This window comes from Heloderma suspectum, chromosome 1 (genome assembly GCF_057233095.1).
Source record: "Heloderma suspectum isolate Gila_16-S chromosome 1, 16-S_ref, whole genome shotgun sequence".
Classification (NCBI taxonomy): domain Eukaryota; kingdom Metazoa; phylum Chordata; class Lepidosauria; order Squamata; family Helodermatidae; genus Heloderma; species Heloderma suspectum.
This window is the reverse complement of record NC_139458.1, coordinates 172791835-172810931: the sequence shown is the minus strand read 5'-3', so window position 1 is coordinate 172810931 and position 19097 is coordinate 172791835. Positions and strand designations below refer to the sequence as shown.

Genomic DNA, 19097 nt, shown 5'->3' with positions numbered 1-19097 from the left:
AGGGAAGGGAACTCATCAACCATTTTTCCCGCCTTCACACATAGGACGACGGTGTGTGAGTGACCAGCAGCCTCAGTTGCTCCAGTCCAGAGTAGAGACCAGAGGCGCCGCTGCTGCAGACAGAGTGTCCGTGTCCAGCAGCTGCAAGGAGTGTGTTTCTGTGTGTCCCCGTTCTACGGCACTGCAGTTCAACCTTTACTACAATGAAGGTATGTTCTTTCATATGTTTACTTTACCTGAATGTGCCCCTATGTTTAGTTATTTTTGGGTGGGGCGGGGGGAATTGGGAAGGCATCCTCCAGCAGCCTTTGTTTAGGCCTGCTGAGAAGGACTCCATCCTCCATCCTCCTGAGCTTTCCAGGATTAATCAATGTGCTTTTCAACTCCAAGAGTCATGTGCCCCTATGTACTTAAGTGTTTCTGAGTGGTTGTGGGGAGGGCTTGCCTGGGTGGCCAGGACAGGCCAGCAGCCTTTGTTTAGGCCTGCCAAGAAGGACTCATCCTCCATCCTCCTGGGCTTTCCAGGATTAATCAATGTGCTTTTCAACTCCAAGAGTCATGTGCCCCTATGTACTTAGTGTTTCTGAGTGGTTGTGGGGGGGGGGTTGCCTGAGTGGCCAGGCCAGGCCAGCAGTCTTTGTTCAGGCCTGCTGAGAAGGACTCCATCCTCCAGCATCCTGTGTGTACTGTAGGCTTGTGTTTTTCAGGCCGCATGGATGGACTACATCCTCCATCCTGGGCTTTTATCCTCTATCCTTGACTTGATCCTAACCAACAGAGATGACTTAGTGGATAAAGTAGCAGTTACAGGAACTCTGGGGGAAAGCAACCATGTTGTACTTGAGTTCTTGGTTCTAAGGGAAGCAAAAGCAGAGTGTAGTCAAATGCGTACCTTGGATTTTAGGAAAGCTGATTTTAATAAACTCAGAACAATGCTCAGGATGGTCCCATGGCAAGCAATGCTAACGAGAAAAGGAGTCCCAAGATGGGTGGGAGCTTTTAAAAAAGGAAATTCTCAAGGCACAATCACAAACAATTCCAACAAGAAGAAAAGGTGGAAGACAACAGAAGAAGCCAATGTGGCTTCACAAAAAGCTTATGGATGACCTGAAAACAAAAAAGGACACATATAGGAAGTGGAAAGAAGGCCAAGTAACAAAGGAAGAGTACAGGCAGGTAGCACAGAATTGCAGGGATGGCGTCAGGAAGGCTAAAGCTGAGAACGAGCTGAGGTTAGCGAGGGATGCTAAAAACAACAAAAAGGCTTTCTTCAGCTACGTGCATAGTAAAAGGCAGAGGAAAGAAATGGTGGTTCAGCTATTAAATAAGGATGGCAAAACGATAACAGATGACAAAGAAAAGGCAGAGGTGCTCAATTCCTACTTTGGCTCAGTCTTCTCCCAAAAGAGGGTCTATAACCCCCCTGGCAAAGGCGAAGTGCAGGCTGAAGGGGCAGGATTGCAGCTTGAGATCGATATGCATATGGTCAAGGAACACCTAATTACTTTGAATGAGTTCAAATCTCCAGGGCCAGATGAACTGCATCCTAGAGTAATCAAGGAACTGGCAGAAGAACTCTCAGAACAGCTGTCTATTCTCTTTGAGAAATCATGGAGGACAGGGGAAGTGCCAGATGACTGGAGGAGGGCTAATGTTGTCCCTATCTTCAAAAAGGATAAAAAGGAGGAACCTGGGAACTACAGACCAGTCAGTCTGACATCAATCCCAGGGAAAATTCTGGAGCACATGATAAAGCAATCCATCTGGAAGCACCTTGAAAACAGTGCAGTGATTACTCGAAGCCAACATGGATTTGTCAAAAACAAGTCCTGCCAGACAAATCTGATCTCATTTTTTGATCAAGTAACTCCCTTGTAGACCATGGGAATGCTGTAGACATCATATACCTCGACTTCAACAAAGCTTTCAACAAAGTGCCCCATGATATCCTGATGAGCAAACTAGCTCAAAGTGGGCTAGATGAAACAACGATCCGGTGGATCCACAATTGGCTACAGAATCGGACCCAAAGAGTGCTTATCAATGGGACCTTCTCAAACTGGGGAGAGGTAACGAGTGGGGTACCGCAGGGCTCAGTCCTGGGCCCAGTGCTCGTCAACATTTTTATTAATGACTTGGAGGAGGAGGTGCAGGGAATGCTGATCAAATTTGCAGATGACACAAAATTGGGCGGGATAGCTAATACTTTGGAAGACAGAAACAAAATTCAAAGTGATCTGGGTAGACTGGAGCGCTGGGCAGAAAAGAGAATGACATTTAATAGGATAAATACCAAGTTCTGCACCTAGGAAAAAGAAACCAAATGCACAGTTACAAGATGGGGGATACGTGGTTCAACACGTACAAGCGAGAAAGATCTTGGAATTGTTGTCGATCACAAGCTGAATATGAGCCATCAATGTGATGTGGCTGCAAAAAAGGCAAATGCTATTTTGGGCTGCATTAATAGAAGCATAGCTTCCAAATCCCGGGAAGTACTAATTCCCCTCTACTCAGCACTGGTTTGGCCTCATCTGGAGTACTGTGTCCAGTTCTGGGCACCACACTTTAAGAAGGATGCAGACAAACTGGAGAGGGTTCAGAGGAGGGCAGCGAAGATGATCAGGGGACTGGAAAGAAAGCCGTATGAAGAGAGACTGAAAGAACTGGGCATGTTTAGCCTTGAGAAGAGAAGACTGAGGGGAGATATGATAGCACTCTTCAAGTACTTGAAAGGTTGTCACAGAGAGGAAGGCCAGGATCTCTTCTCGATCATCCCAGAGTGCAGGACACGGAATAATGGGCTCAAGTTACAGGAAGCCAGATTCCAGCTGAACATCAGGAAAAACTTCCTGACTGTTAGAGCAATACAACAATGGAACCAATTACCTAGGGAGGTGGTGGGCTCTCCCACACTGGAGGCGTTCAAGACGAGGCTGGACAGCCATCTGTCAGGGATGCTCTGACTTGGATTCCTGCATTGAGCAGGGTTGGACTCAATGGCCTTGTAGGCCCCTTCCAACCCTAGTATTCTATAATTCTATGATTCTATGATTCTATTATTCTTTTCAGTCTAATCTGCTGTACAATATGCCCCTATTTAGTTAGCATTGGATGGCTGGATTGGTGGGGAACTACTTTTACACTGCACTATACCTGCGATTGTAGGCTGTTCACATGATTTCAGCTTTTCCACATGCATTTATGTCTCCTTCTGCCCAGAGACATGAACATGGAGAAAAGAGGAACCCGCAGTCAATCCAGCACTCAAAAGAGGTGTGGACGCCCAGTAAGAACATACCCAGCTGAGGTTGCATTTCAACGGTATTTTAAGAATGAGATGGAAGAGGAGGAAGCCCAAGGTGTGACCAGCAGCAACAGCAGCCCCAGCAGTAGTCTACCCCGCAACCGTAAGCAGCGCACACCACCAATTACTGCCACAGAAAGTGGCACAGGCACAGCCGGCCACAACTCCAGAGGAAGAGGAAGGAAGTTCATGGATGGTGAGCGGAAGGGCAGTGTCTCCAAAGCGGATCAAAATGTTCCCAAGGAGATTCTACAGCAGCGGAATGAAAGTCAAGATGTCTACATCATTCCAAAGGATGAATCTGGTAAGACTCTGTCATCACAGGTGCTTGAAAATATCTGGATACAAATAAATATCTTTGAATATTTGAATAGTCCCTACATTAGCCTTCTGCAACCTGCAGCCTTCCAGATGTTTTGGGCTACAACTCCCAGCATTTTTTACCATTGGTCATGCCAGCTGGGCCTGATGGGAGATAAAGTCCAAAACCTTTGGAGGGAACCATTTGGGGAAGGGATCTTCTTCTTCAACACCACAAAACATATACGACTGTTTTACATTCATTCATATTCATTGCTGTGAACATATTTCATATTATTAAAATGTTATATGGTACTCCAGTACTAAAGAAAACCCCAACTCTTTAAAAGAACTACAATAATTTCTCAAACGATACACCTTTTCGGTGGGAAAACACTTCAGTGTTTTGTTCTTGCTTTGTTTCCAAAGCCTTTCATCATAGTTTGCTGTCTTGTTTGGCCTTGATCTCTTTTAACTAGAGCTGCAATGTGACTTGATTAAGCAATTACATTTCTGAGGATGGTTTTTAAAATAGGGCCTGACTAATCAGGCACTGCTCCCAGGGGACCACAAATGCACCCCGGAAAAAGGCAGTGGGATTTGCCAAGTATGTGCTCAGGACCAGCCCTATCATTAGGTAGCAGCAAGGTGTTGGGGCACAGAACTGTGGGTGCTCCTCAGACTGCCTTGTACCTCCTCAGCCAGCTTGTTGTCCTCTGGTGTGGTGGAAGAAGCTCTCCCATTGTCACTGTTCAAGTAAGATTCAGCTATCACTCTATGTAGGATGGAGGGGTGCCATTTTATCCTTTGCCTCTATTTGCGTCCCTTTTTGATTTGCCATTTTAGCCTATGTAAATATTTACGTAGGCTAAAACTGTGAATCAAAAAGAGACGCAAATAGCGCCCGCTACGCTATTTGCGTTCCCCTTTATTTTCGCTGTCATAGTCTACGTAAATATCTACGTAGATTAAGATGGCCAAAAATAAGGAACGCAAATGGCGGCGGCCGTAGCCGCCGCCATTTGCGTACGCAGGTGTTGTTTTTTTAAAACCCACCTAACCATGATAGGCTATGTAAATCTTTACGTAGCCTATCACGTCTTTTTTTTTTTTTTTACAAGCCTGGAAATGGCGGCGGCAGCAGCCGGTCGGAAGACCAGCCGCCGCCGCCGCTGCCGCTGCCGCAGCTGCCACCACAGCCGGCCCGAAAATCCGCCACAGGTAAGTCTCGTCCCGGGGGGATCCGCGGGGGGGCGGGGGGGCAGGCCGTTCCGCCACGGAGTTCAGGGGGCCGAATGCACTGGCATTCGGCTTCACCGAGATCCATGGCGGAATTCTCTGACATCCCTAACAAAACCACAGTCATTGATTGATCTGTCTATCACCATCCCCACTACCATAAGAACCACTGATTCTGTCCTCCCACCACAAGGTCTAATGATGAGGTGATCATTAGGGAGGCAGATTATACAGTACTGACAGTTTTGGCATGATGGGGACTGTTGGACTTCTGTAAACATGCACAGGATTGCACTTCTAGTCACCCATTTCTACATTTGCAATGCCATGGTATTTATTTATTCTATTGATGCATTGCATAAATGCCACCTTTTTTCCTAGCGCAAGGAACCCAAGGCGGCTCACGTTATCCTCTTCCTCTCCATTTAATGCTCACAACAACAACACTGAGGTAGGCTGGGGCTTTCTGACTGGGCCAAAGTCACCCAGTGAGCTTCCATAGCTGAGTGGACCATACCCAGATCTCCAAGCTCTCAGATGAACACTTGCTCATGAGTTGACTTGAGTGCCAATGTCTTGGTAGAAAGGTGGGGTGGGTGGGGTGCAAAAATTCAGCAATCACTACATGAAGAAGGATGACGTGTACACACTGAGAGGCTGGTCCTGTTGCTACTAGGCTGGTGCCAGTCCCCCTGTGTGCACTGTGCAGAGACCAGCAGCAGCATTTCCCTGGAAATGGACAGTGTGTCAGTGTGTAATACGAGTTGTAGCCAGGCCCGCATTATCCTATGCATGTGGTTGTACAGGAAAAAGCAATGCAGTTCCCAGCATCCCTTCTTCAACCAGCCAAAGTGGCCGGAAGATGATGGGACCTTTTTCTGTCCAAGTTCAACAAGCATAGGATTGCAGGCTAAATGTCAGGATTTGTTTCCACATGAGACTACAAAGAGATAGCTTCATTTTCGGTACACATCCTTGTTTTCATATTTAGTTAAGCTTGATGATGGGATGGGATAAATATAATTTACCAGGCATATGCCTCTGCGAAAATGGAGGCTGGCCTGCCTTGACCCACACTCTGTGGATGCACCAGTAGTAGGAGGGGGGGTTGGACAGCGGTGCCCTCCTCTCAGCAGCAGCAATCCCCTCTCTGATGAAGGACTGCTTTAGCGCCTTCCATTTGGACCGCAATTGTCCCATCATGCGATGGTGGCCCGCTCGCTCCATCCTCCTCTTTACCCAGGCCCAATAAATTTCATTGCGGCAGGAGCAGCTGCCAAACAGCGCTGCCACCACCTCACTGCTCCTAATGTTAGTGAGGAGGGCCTTGGTCTCCTCATGGTCCCACCTCCTGCCAAGCACTGGTGCAGCCATTTTAGAGCAGCCACACTATTACACACACAAACACACACACACCAGGCAGCCACGCGCAACCACCACTTAACTACACACACACAGACCAAACCAGACAAAACCACCACAATGCACAAACAACACTGACACAAGCAAATCCACTAAGCACCACCACTAACATACCACCACCACCACACAACAGAACTCCACCCACAAATCACCACGCAGAAGCAAACACAGGTGCAGACAACATTCAGGAAATTAGCAGGAAGTTGATGACAGATTTTGCGGAAGCGGAGCTGCAGCCCTGTTTTTTTTATTTGGGAGGCGGTTAGGCTAACAAGACCAGTAAACGCAAGGAACATCAAGCACAAATACACAGAAATTAATAAAATCACAGTCCCTGTCCCTGTCCGAGAAAACAAGACAGCAGGGGAGCACACAGAGGGCGGAAAACATTCCGGGCGGCAATGAAAAAAAATACGTAAACAATTACAAAAATAGCGGGAAAGTTCCTGCCAAGGCAATTACAACAATTGCGAGTGTGGCAGAAGTTACGGGGGGATTCCCCTCAAGGGAGAAAATACAAATACATCAGCAATCACAACAAACAATGGCGAGTGCAGAGGACGTTACATAGGGTCAATTCCGGCCGACGGAACTACGTAAATATTTGCGAAGAATAGTCTTTCGCGGAATGGCGGAATGGAACGGGCGGCTGTTGGGCGCGGAGGGTTTTTCGACGTTTGCTGCAGATTTATTTACATAACTTCCGAGGCGGAAAAAAAGAGGATTTCGGGGCTTGCGGACAGCGGAACGGGACAGAGGACGCCAACCGCGGAGGTCAAGCAGGACGGTCTGAGCACAATTCGTACATCCCTACCCCCAGCCCACCCTTCTGTAATAGGGTTTACCTTTCATTCTTCTTGTTTGTTCATTTAAAAAACCAGAAAATTTCACTGTAGTTGCTTTGCCTCGTTCTTTAGCTGCCCCCCACCTTCTCAATTCTCTCTCAACCATTACTTTGCCCTTACTTTCATTCTGTCTAGATTATATATATATATATATATATATAGAGAGAGAGAGAGAGAGAGAGAGAGAACTTTCTTGTCCTTGTTCTTGGCTCCCCTCCACCACCACCCCTTCTCAATTCCTGTATTCCTTCCCCTCCTATTTTTTTATCTCTTTTCCCTAAATAACAACAACAACCCTTTTCTCTTGTTAGGATTATAGTTAGTCTCCCCCCGCCCCTTTGCTTGTAGGTAATTCAGTGTTTGCTTGTCTTTTGGTTGTTCGTGTGTGTGTGTGTGCTTGTGCTGTGTGGACAAGCAAACAGTGTGTGGCAAAGCACTACATGGTCCACATTTTTAAAAAATGGGCAAAGCACTACACACATTAACAGCTATTATTTAAATAATATAATACTACACTGTGTGGCAAAGCAAGCAAGCCCAGTATGAGGCATCTTCATGGTCTTGTTGGCAGGGGCAGAGGTGGGTGAGGTGCCGCTGGGACTGGCGGTACTGGTAGGCAAGCTGGCTGTCCCCCAGTCTGGATAGTGCATCCCAGTGTAGCAGGGAAGCAGAGTGCAGAGGCCAGTTGCAGTGGCCTCTGCACTCTGGAGGTCACTGTTCGAGGAGGCTGGTGCAGGCAGCAGCAGTAGCACTCTTGCCAAAGGAGCACCATCTCCTTCTGTAGTGGAAGAGGGGAGCCCTCCGATGGATGTTACATCAGAGGTGTCTGATCTCCTCAGTGTGGTGGAGGGTCAAGAGCAGGGGTGTTGCTAGGTTCTTAAAAGATCTGGGGCACAGGCCCATAACACAATTTTGCGTGCGCGCACACACACACACATATATATATATATCCAAGTCTAAGTGGACCTCTAATATGTGTGTGTGTGTGTGTGTGTGTGTGTGTGGTGTGTATGTGGGCTGCTTACATGTGTGCATAGCTTGCATACATACATATGAAGTGTGCACTGACCCCCCACCCCACTTCAACTCAGACCCCAGTTCAGTGTTTTGGAAAACATCTCGCTTCTTCTTGGGCCAGTTTGTAGTCAGTCCACTTCAGCTCAGCCCAAACTGGAGTCAAGGTTTGGAAAAATGAGTCTTTATGCTTCCTGTTGATACCATGGGAAAGAAGAAAAAAACTGTAACTTTTTTCTCTTGGTCAGAACTGGATGGTAATTTCAGGTATAGTAGCCCTCTAGGAGGTGATTACACCTGCCCAATGTCAGGGGGGAAAAAAGGTGCAGGGTTCGTATTTTGATTTTCTTTTAAAGGGAACTGCCAATAACATTGTTATTCCCTGGAAGAACTGGATAAAAATTTCAGGATTCATTGCCCCATCAGAGGAGATGACGCCTGCCAAATTTCAGAATGATAGCCACAAGGAGTTTTGTGCAAGGGTGGCCTTGACATTTTGAGGTCTCCAAAAGAGGACATATTTCTCTCTCTATGTTCTTTGTGGACCATTGTTCTGAAAATTACAGACAGACTAGAGGTGTCCTTAAGTAAGAAACCAGCAAAGTTTCAGAAGGATAGGTGCAGCAGTTCATGTGGAAGGGGTTCTTCAATTTGGAGGAGGGAGTGATTTGGTTTTTTTTCCATTCCCCCGTTCCCCAATAGTTTTTGGGTAGATTTGTATAAAAATGCACAGGTCATTGGAGGAGTCTCCCAGGCAAGAAACCTGCAAAGTTTCTGAAGGATATACATGCATGCAAATTTAGAATTACTGGAATTTACATTTCACCAAGGTTAACAGCAGGGGAACATGGGTGGGAAGGTGCTATTGCACTCATGTCCTGCTTGTGGGTTTCCTGTGGGCATCTGGTTGGCCACTATGTGAACAGAATACTGGACTAGATGGACCTTGGTCTGATGCAGCACGGCTCTTATGTTCTTAAATAGAGAGTATCTCTGAGCATGTGCAGAATGCTTTTCTTTCACCGAGCTCTTGCATTCAATTCTATTCCCCTCCATGCAACTATCCCTCCTCATCCTACCATCCTCCAGCAACTCTACATAAAAACAGATGTTTTGGTTTGTGCAACTCTCCTCTCCCTCCTCCTTGTTATGCACAAGCTCTCATTGTATCTTTCTCCCTGTAACTTCACTTGTGCCAAGACTTCACCAGGATTCAGCCAATGAGTCTATTTTCAAACCTAGGGCTAAGTTGTAGAGAAACTCTGAGCATGTACTAAGTGCCTTTCCCTCACCACTGAAGCTAGAGTTCATGCAAAACCACACACACACACACACACACAAATGACAAAACATCCATAGGACTGAGCTGAAAGGGTAGTCAATTCATTAGTCAGAACTGAGTAAGCACTGTATTAAGCCTGCAGTACCATGCTCACAACTCAGGGCTTATTTTTGAGTAAACATCCAGAACATCAAGGTGCAAACCTCCCTGCAAAAGTAACTTGTGCTGGAATCCTATGCACACTTTCCTGAGGGTAAGCCTCATTAAACATAGTGGGGCTTCTGAGTAGGCATACATAGGATTGCATAAATGAATAATATTTATCTCTCTGCCACTTAAAAAACAAACCAAAAACTCCTATTTTTTATTAAAGCTTTCTGTTCAGAGGAACATAGGAAGCTGCCTTGTATGGAGTCAGACCCTGGGTCCACCTAGCGCAGTATTGTTGACACTGTCTGGCAGCAGCGGTTCTCCAGGGTTTCAGGCCAGATTCTTTCCTGGCCCTGCCTGGAGATGCTGGGGGTTGAACCTGGGACCTTCTGCATACCAAGCATGGGCTCTACCGCTGAGCTACAGCCCTTCCTATTGCTGGATAATGGCAACCGAGAAACAAAACAGCCCCAGACGTGTTTTTCTGAACCATGTGAACCCACTTTTCTCAAAGGCTTGAGTGAGATGAACAAACCCTCTTGTCTGTTTGTATAAAGTCAAATACAGTTCAGAACTTCTCTTTCCCATGGAAGAGAATTCTCTTTAAGAATTCCCCAAGATATGCCTTGGGTGGAATGAAGATGTCAGGGTTGGATCAGAGCCCAGAGAGCCCCAAAGCAGTTCTGATTCTGAGGAAGAGATCGAAACCATGGGAGAGGAACCCGTGCGCTGTTCAGAGGAGCAGCCAGGGGGAGAGCCCCTCCCGGTACACATTCCTGAGGGTGACAGTGACCCTGGCAGGGAGAGGGAGGCGCAACACCAGTTTCTGGACACTAGGCACTGGTGCAGCATCAAGCAGGAGATGGTGGGCACTGAGATGAGGCGCTCAGCCTGCTTGGCACAATGGCAACAGCGGTGCCCCAATGCCCCACAGGAAAGGGGTGGACTCTCTCCTTCTAGCCCATAAGTTCAGAGGTTTCCCGCCTTACCCTCCAAATGGAGATCAACTGATTCCTAAGGCTAGAACCCCTGAGTAGGCAGCTCTCTTAAGTCTCACTCGTAGGAGCAAGCAATTAGCATCTGTAAGCGTCATTAGGTTGAATGGAAATAAAGCCTTGGAAAAGAGCCCTATTGTCTGCGTGTTGATTCTGGCTACCTGAGGATTTCAGAAGGCAGCAGGGGCGACCTCCTGACAGAAGAAGAGAAACAAAGAACAAGATAGGGGAGGGAAGAAGAAGAATGGTGGTTGGAAATTCCGGGAGGTGGGGTAGAGAGAATTCCCTAAGCCAAGTGGCTCCTTTCAGAGAAGTAATACTTCAGAGAAATTTAGGAGGCTGTGGAAGGTTTGTAAGGATTGCATGGACTTACATTAACTTTATGAGATGAGGTGGCTGAGGATTTTCCTAGCTTTTTTAAAACTATAGAACGTATTTAAAAGCCCCAGCAGTTTCTCGATCATGACACCAGATAGTCCTAACCATCCCTTTGGGATTATTTGAGTCCTACAGCTATTTAGGAGAAATTGAAGTGGAGGGGGAGAAAGAAGTTTGTGGAGGCTGATTGGATCTTTTGCTGTACTGAAGCTACTAAACTTCTGCAGAAGCCAAAGGTTCCAGTTTGGGGCAGTAAAATCAGATGCTGTGTGAAATACCAGTATTTCACATGGAGCTCTTTCTTCTTCCCTTCCTTCTCCCTCTTCAAATTTTCATTGCAGGCAAGCTCCCAACAGTGGGCATGTAAGAGCAGAAAAGTAGGGGAGTATTTTTGCACCTAAAAAAAACCTACACCAGAGATTAGGGATAGTGACTTCCTAATGGTCACCTTACACAACTTCTGATTAGGATCCTTAATCCCCTGGGTGACTTGACAGTTTTTACTTTTTGTTTTAGACTTTGAGAAAAGGAAATTTTATGCATGGCTAGCACAAAAGCCACTGGACCTGTCTGAAATTTGGTAGGTTCAGTCAGCTTCATAGGACCTGCCAGGTCCCCAAATTCTATGAATTTAGTGGAAGCACAAAAAAATTATAGCTCTTTACTTTGACAGATTTTCTTGGAAAAAGCAAATTTTACCTGTGGCTAACACAAAAGGCACTAGACATAACTGGCTGAAATTTGGCAGGCTCAGTCAACTCTATAGGGGCTGCCAGGTCCCCAAATTCTATGCACACATGTGGAAGCACAAAAAAAATAGCTCTTTGCTTTGACACATTTTCTTGAAAATAGCAAATGTTACCTGTGACTAGCACAAAAGCCACTGGACCTAACTGCCTGAAATTTGGCACGTTCAATCAGCTCCATGGGGTCTACCAAGCCTCCAAATGTCATATATTTGTCATACACACTAAAAAAGTTATGGCCATTTTTGTTTTCCAATGCAAGTCTATGGGAAAATGTAAAAAAAAAAAAAAAAAGTGGCCATTAGGACAGCTCAAAAGATCTGGGGCACAGCTCAAAAAACATCCAGGGCCCATGCCCAGGTGGTCCTTCACCTAACGACGTCCCTACACATAGTCCTAACACTCCCTTTGGGATTATTTGAGTCCTACAGCTATTTAGGAGAAATTAAAGTGGAGGGGAGAAAGAAGTTTGTGGAGGCTGATTGAATCCTTTGCTGTACTGAAGCTACTAAACTTCTGCAGAATCCAAAGGTTCCAGTTTGGGGCAATGAAATCAGGCGCTGTGTGAAATACCACATGGAGCTCTTTCTTCTCTTCCACCTCCCTCTTCAAAATTTCATTGCAAGCAAGCTCCCAACAGTGGACATGTCAGAGCAGAAAAGGAGAGAGAGAGAAGTTTTTTGCACCTCAAAAAAACCTACACCAGAGATTAGGGATAGTGACCTAAAACACCTTCTGATTAAGACCTCTAATCTCCTGTGTGGCTTGACAGTTTTTACTTTTTGTTTTAGTCTTTGAGAAAAGGAAACTTTATGCATGGCTAGCACAAAATCCACTGGACCTGTCTGAAATTTGGCAGGTTCAGTCAGCTCCAGAGAAGCTACCAGGTCCCCAAACTACATGCACTTATGTGGAAGCACAAAAAAATTATAGCTCCTTTGCTTTGACAGATTTTCTTGAAAATAGCAAATTTTACCTGTGACTGGCACGAAAACCACTGGACCTAACTGCCTGAAGTTCAATCAGCTCCATGGGGGCTACCAGGTCTCCAAATTCCATGTATTTATTGTACAAACTAAAAAGGTTATGGCCGTTTCTATTTTCTAATGCAAGTCAATGGGGAAATGTAAAAAAAAAAAGATCCGGGCATAGCTCAAAAGTTCCAGGGCCCGTGCCCTCCTAACAATGCCCTTCATCAAGAGGAGTTGATCTTCCAGGGTGTGGAGGAGAACAAGCAGCAGGCAGAGGGTCCAGCACTTGACCCCTCTTCCATTGTTCCCCCTGCTTGTGTGGTGACCCTCAAGCCTCAAGGCAAGCAGACTCTGTCTCCACAGAAACATCAAGGCAGCATCATGAGGGGCCACTTTGAGGTGGGAGTGAATCCCAGCAGTGCCGTCTGCTGCCACTGCAAGGCGTCTCTGAGCAGGGGGAAACAGCCAGGGCACTGCAGCACCAGCAGCCTGCTCCTGCACTTAAGGAGGCAGCACCAGTCGGTCTTGCTTGGGGAAGAGGCCCCCACACCCCAGCAGGCCGGCAGCAGGGGCAAGCAGAAGGCTGGTAGTGCCGGAACTCCTGCAAGCTCTCCGTCTCTCACCCCTAAGAGGCTTAGGCAGGCCACCATGGAGGAGATGTGGTGGAGGAAGTATGGGTCCACCAGGTGGAGGTTTCCAGTGTCCAACCAGATCGCCAAGTGCATATATAAAAATAAACTGGATAGCGATGTGCACTTTGCTCCACTCTCAATTCCTTCGGTTCACTTGCATCATTTTTTAAAATTAAAAACTGTCTGAAATTTGGCAGGTGTGGTGTGGCTAAAAAACTAAAATAAAATATAAAACACTCATTTTGTGTGTGCTTAAAAAAAGAAAAGAGAAAAAAAGAGAAGCACATTAGCACAAAAACTACTCCAACCTGTTTTCCCAGGAAAAGTGTATTCCAAATTCAGCCAAAGACAGCCTGAGGTCATCCACTGTAAAGCTGAATGGGAAAGGAGAGAGGGGTATTGCACTTCAGAGAAACCTACTACAGCAGAGATTAGGGATAGTGACCTCCTCATAATCACCACTTAAACACCTAACTTCTCTGATTATTCCTTTATGACCTTTGGTTTGAGTTTCTGAGAACAACACATTCTACCTGTGCAGAGCACATAAACTACTGGGCCAAACTGTCTGAAATTTGGCAGGTGGAATCCTATCCATGGGGGGCTGCAAGGTCCCCAAATATCCTGTATTTATCCTGAAAACTGAAAATATTATGGCCATTTCTATTTTCCAATGGAAGTCAATGGGAAAATGTTATATCGGAATGATTCAGATATCCAAATCCCACTTCGGATCGAAATCCGAAGCAAAGCACATTGAAAATTGGCACATTTGTACTTTTTACTCAAGCTGTGGGTTGGCATATCACATATTTCTTTCAAATTCTGGGGAAATTACTGATGTACTTTTATTCAGTATTTTCAAGGAGGTGTGCTTTTCATTGCTTTGATGAAACTCTGAGCAGCATTTTGAAGTTATTAAGGTTTTTCTGCACCATGAAAGCCTATGGCAGGAAGCAAAAGCTGAAAAAGTTATATTGAACATGTTCAGTTTCACTCTGATGCTAGAATGCTAAGAGTACTCCAGTATATTGAATTCCATTGTTCCTGTCAGCATTCAGACAGTGGGGGATGGATAGCAGGGAACTATCAACTCAGAAAACAGTGAGGTAATTTTGAAGGCTGAGGGAATTGCTGTCACTGAATGACAGATCACTGCTGAAGGGAGGGAAGAAAAGGAAAAAGCTATGTTGGAATCCTGTGCAGGCTTACTCAGAAGTAAGCCTTTCTGAACATACAGGGACATATCTATTCATTTGTATAGATCTACTCAGTTCATGAGTTGTTTGTGTTTTGTTTTTTACTGTTAGTTTTTGTTTTCAGAACACCTTAATAATACATTTCCTTTTTAAAACTGGGGAAATGTAAAGATAAAAAACCTGCCAGTTGAAGACCAGAATTAAGGCTATCTCATGTTGGTTCAAGCTCCACAGAGCCAGGAAACTGGAAGCTTAAGCTGATGCCTTAACAGACATGCCCCGTGATCAGTGATGATGTTGTGCAATGCCACAAATCATGCTTGCTTACAAGCAGCCAATAGGCATGGGTCAGCTCACAGGTGGATTCCTCTAGCAATACAGCAAGGCTCAGATGCTTCATAAGGCAATACAGGACCAGGACAATGTGGGGCAGATTTGCTGGTCCCAGGCACTCCATCCTCCCCATCTGGATTTGGGCCTGAAAGACCCAGAAAAAGTGTGGGTGCGTGGAGGGTCAGTTGTAAGCAAGCACGATTTTTGGCATCACACAACATCATCACGGGGCATGTCTGTTAAGGCATCACCTAAGCTTCTAGTTTCCTAGCTTTGCAGAGCTTGAGCAAACACAAGATAACTTTAATTCTAGTCTTAAACCAGTAGGTTTTTTCATAATTGAATATACATATTAGTCATATGGAACTACTAATAACAATTAAATATTCTGAATAGGAATATTTTTTACTCCCAAGGCAATTGGCTTTGTTTCTTTCCAGAACATATTCTTCATTATTGCTACCTCCTTTTATGTTATTAGTTTACAATGACAGTTATTTTTTTTAAACACATTCTTAATTGCTTTATTTTTCAGCAACCTGGTTTAAAAGAATATTCAATTTAGATCTTCATAGTATTTTGCAAACACAATGAGGGTGTCTCCTGATGAATCATCATCATTATGCATGATACAGAGGCAAACCTTATTTAAATGCTTTACATCGTGTCTCCAGTGACAAGATGGAATGGAAACGTGTGTGCCAAAGTCTGTCTTCAAACCACAATGTGGAAAATATAAAAATTATGTTTGTGTGTCCAGACTCCCACAGGATACATTAAATTTGGCTTCCTGTCACATATGAGTCTCTAGAATATTTAAACACCCTGTCAGTCCCAATTACACCTTAGGTCCTTGCTTTTGTTACCCCAGGACTTCTCCTGTCTAACAATGAGGCCTCAAAGAAATAAAAATTGGTGCCAAAAGAGGACGAATGAGGGTAGGCCTCACACGTCAGCCTGCAAAATGTCACACTGTCTCTTTAGACCAGTGACTGGACTGGCTTCCTGAGGCAGATTGTCATTTTGATTTCTGACCTGCTAGAGTAGTTACACATAAAGGTCTTCTGAAAGACAGAAGCAAAATATCTCTTCCACCATTCAACAAATCATAACAAAAACAGATACCAAGTGCACTTGTACAAATGTGAAGTTCTATACTTACTTTCTGAATAGCAACTATAGTAAACCTGCAAATAAAAGATACCAATGTCAGCTCTTTTGTTTTAAAATATCAACTCGTTCAACTTATTTGGGAATTTGGGAAGGGGTATGCTGCATCATGAATTTTCATTTGATACCCGATTAGAAACCTGATGAGATCAGGCGGAATACTGTTCCTCTAGGACAGGAGTGCACAAACAGCGGCATGGGCTGCATTTGGCCCTCAGCCACTTCCAGTGCAGCCTGTGGAGCCATGGGGACCCTGCCCAGAATTTTCCTTGTTAACACTAGCACTATCTAGGGAAACTCTGGGACTTGCCTTGCCAGCACTAGCAAAGGAAGGCCTTCCCTTATTTCTGATCAAGCAAAAGCCATATCCAGGATGGGGGGGGGGGGGAGTGCATGTGCATGTGGATTGGGAGGAATGTGAATGTGTGTGCGAGGGTGCGCGCGTGTGCATGTGTGTGTGTGTATGTGTGTGAAAGAGTGTATGAGTGTGGGTATGTCTGTGTGTGTAAATGAGTGAGTGTATGTGTGTACCATGTGTGTATATGCATGTGTGTGCGCACACGTGTGGCCTCTTGTGGCCAAGATGCTTTGAAGAGTGGGATCTACCACTAGTTTGGTCACCCATTGCTTTCAACATTTACCTGGAGGGGGTTGGCTGGCAAGGTCCAGTCGATGCCTCCTTGTGAGAGGGGGCCGTCCTAGCTAGCTTGAAGGAAGCAGCTGTGAGACCACTCTGAAAGAAATCCTCTCTGGACCCAAAGGATTGTAACACCTATTAGCCAGCTTCAAATATCTCCTTCTTGGGCAAAGTGTTCAAGCAGGTGGTTGCCATGCAACTTTAGGCACTCTGGGTACCCAGGCCTCTCTCTCCAACCCTCCCCCTACAGCCCCTGAGACCCCTTCCTTTTCCTCAGACTTATCCAGTAGTGAGGGCAGCATCAGCCAACCACCAGGCAAGGGGGTCTGGTGGTACAGAGAATCTAAAAATCCTGAGGTAAAAGATTTTTAAAATGTGTAAAATCCATAAATATGTTCTGTGATGTAGCATAGTTATGATTATAGAGGTTACCTGAGAAACGGGAAAAGGTTTCCTCTAACAGGCTTGTTACTTTGTGACTGAGGCTTGTTGGCGATAGCCTGCCAACTGCCAGTAATGCTATTACTGATAGTACAAAAAGAAGCTGTTAGGACCTTAAAGGTTCAGTTAGACTTGTCCACCTATAGACAGGTCAAGTTTTGATAGGTCACTTATGAACGCTCTGTTGGCTTTCATTGCCTTTTTGTTATAGGCCAACGAGCTTGCTGATATTGAGGTTGTTGGTCAGAGGGTCCTGACTGAAACGGCATTAAGGGGCAATTCCAAACTGTCAGAGATCAGCTGAAGGTCTGACAGCAACCAAAAAGGGACAGCTAAGGAAGAGGCAGCAGACTAACCAAGCCCATTGAGGGCAGAAACTGCGAGAACTAGCCAGGAAAGGAAAACTCTGGAGGTTGCTCTGCAGGATAGCTTCTGGCCAGAGTGACAGTAGAAGGTAGTTATCCTAAAGGAGCAGGAAAACATCAGAGGATGCAACTTTGCCACCTTCTGATCCTCAAGTAACTGACCGGAAGGAAAAATTTAGGAGACACTGAAGTAAGCCTGCCAGAGAATCAGTCTCAAGAAGCTAATGGGTCATTGTGAGTGACTGCTGAGGGGCTACGTTCAACTTGGTATCCTTTCAGTGAGTTCAGGACCAGAGGAGAGCTTCACGTCTTGTCTTCTGTGTCATTCAAAAAGAGCTAACGGGGGCGGGGGTAAGGAAAGATTGAATAGCATGAGTTTTATTTAGGGAACAGAAGGATGTAACAGAAGGATACAGTTAAGGATGTAACAGTTACCTTGAAGTGACAGTACACAACTAATTGATAATTCTTAATCTTACATTATATTAGTATACGTTATAAGTAAATAAGGTTTTAATAGAATAATTAATATATTTGCTTCTTCAAATAATTCCCTATGTCTGTTCATCCCATGCCTAAGGCTTAATACCCCACTACTGTAACATGGATGGTGGCTACAGAATTTAAGAGACACAGAATTAAAGTGAACTTATACTGTAGGCTGTAGAAAGTGTTGGTAGCCAAGATCTTCCACAGTTTGGGAAAGTTTGGTGGGATAGAAACTAATAGATGACAGTTGGGATTTTTGCCACATTCGGTGCTCTGGCATTTAAGAAACCCTATCATCATTTTTTTCCCATTTGATGAGAGTGACAGGATATAAGTGGCCCAATTTTCCATAAATAGCTATGTTGGCGAGGACAGCTGGCACCAAGCCATTATGAGATAAGACCAAACTTCAGAGGCAGGGAGTGGGGCATTGACCTTGGTTCATAATAAACTCAGGAATTCATGTTGGAACCACCTGTCATGACTCACCAACAAGATCTGACTCAGAAGGGACATACTCTGAGAACGATGCTGAGTTACCAAGACCCTTGCAACCTGGCATTAACCCTGCAGTTTTGGCTATTAGGAAGAAATACACTGCTGGCACCAATGGACATTACTTGGTGGAGACTGTGGGATCATAGCTTTAGAAGATGGTCAAATCTTAGATCCAGCTGAAGCCTAGGAGCCAGCTTTATGTCTATTCACACACACACACACACACACACACACACAGGGAACACCCCAGAATCATCCCCTGGGCCCAAGGAATAACTATGCCAGTGAGCCCAAGTAGAAGCAAGTGTGAGAAGTTGGAGCACCTGCCAGCAATTGCACATTATAAATACCATTTGGAGGACTATTAATTTGCTACGGAGGCATGAATGCTAAGGTGTCTTTCTCTTTCACAGTACAAATTATAGGTTTCACAGCAGCAGCTCAAGTCAGTTCATTAGGGCTCTCTATCTGACATTTTTTGCTAATGAAGCCTCCAGTTCCAACATAACCTTTTATCCCACAAAGCAAATTGACTTTAGCAGAATATTACAATGCTCCTTTCCAAGTTTATTCGTATTTTTGAAGTACTTTCCTGCTGCCCTGATAAAAAATGTTTTAAATATATACACATTTTAAATATGGTAAACAGTATATACATCTATTAAATCATCATCATCCTTGGTA

General features: G+C 45.1%; 1 protein-coding gene across 8 annotated transcripts in view; it reads right to left on the bottom strand.

Moving 5' to 3' along the window:
• Positions 1-19097, bottom strand: part of LOC146358408 (uncharacterized) — a 169744-nt gene that overhangs the window by 88658 nt on the left and 61989 nt on the right. For 4 of the 8 annotated variants that reach the window (XR_014784397.1, XR_014784401.1, XM_084810507.1 and 1 more), the window contains one exon: positions 15976-16000. The exons of 3 other annotated variants lie outside the window; for them this stretch is intronic. Coding sequence is in view for 3 of the 5 variants with exons in the window: in XM_084810507.1 (XP_084666633.1) it covers positions 15976-16000 (25 nt within the window). In the remaining 2 variants the exon portion in view is untranslated. Of the gene's footprint in view, positions 1-13589; positions 13656-15975; positions 16001-19097 lie in introns of all 8 variants that reach the window. One more of the 8 variants, XM_084810498.1, reaches the window with a different exon arrangement.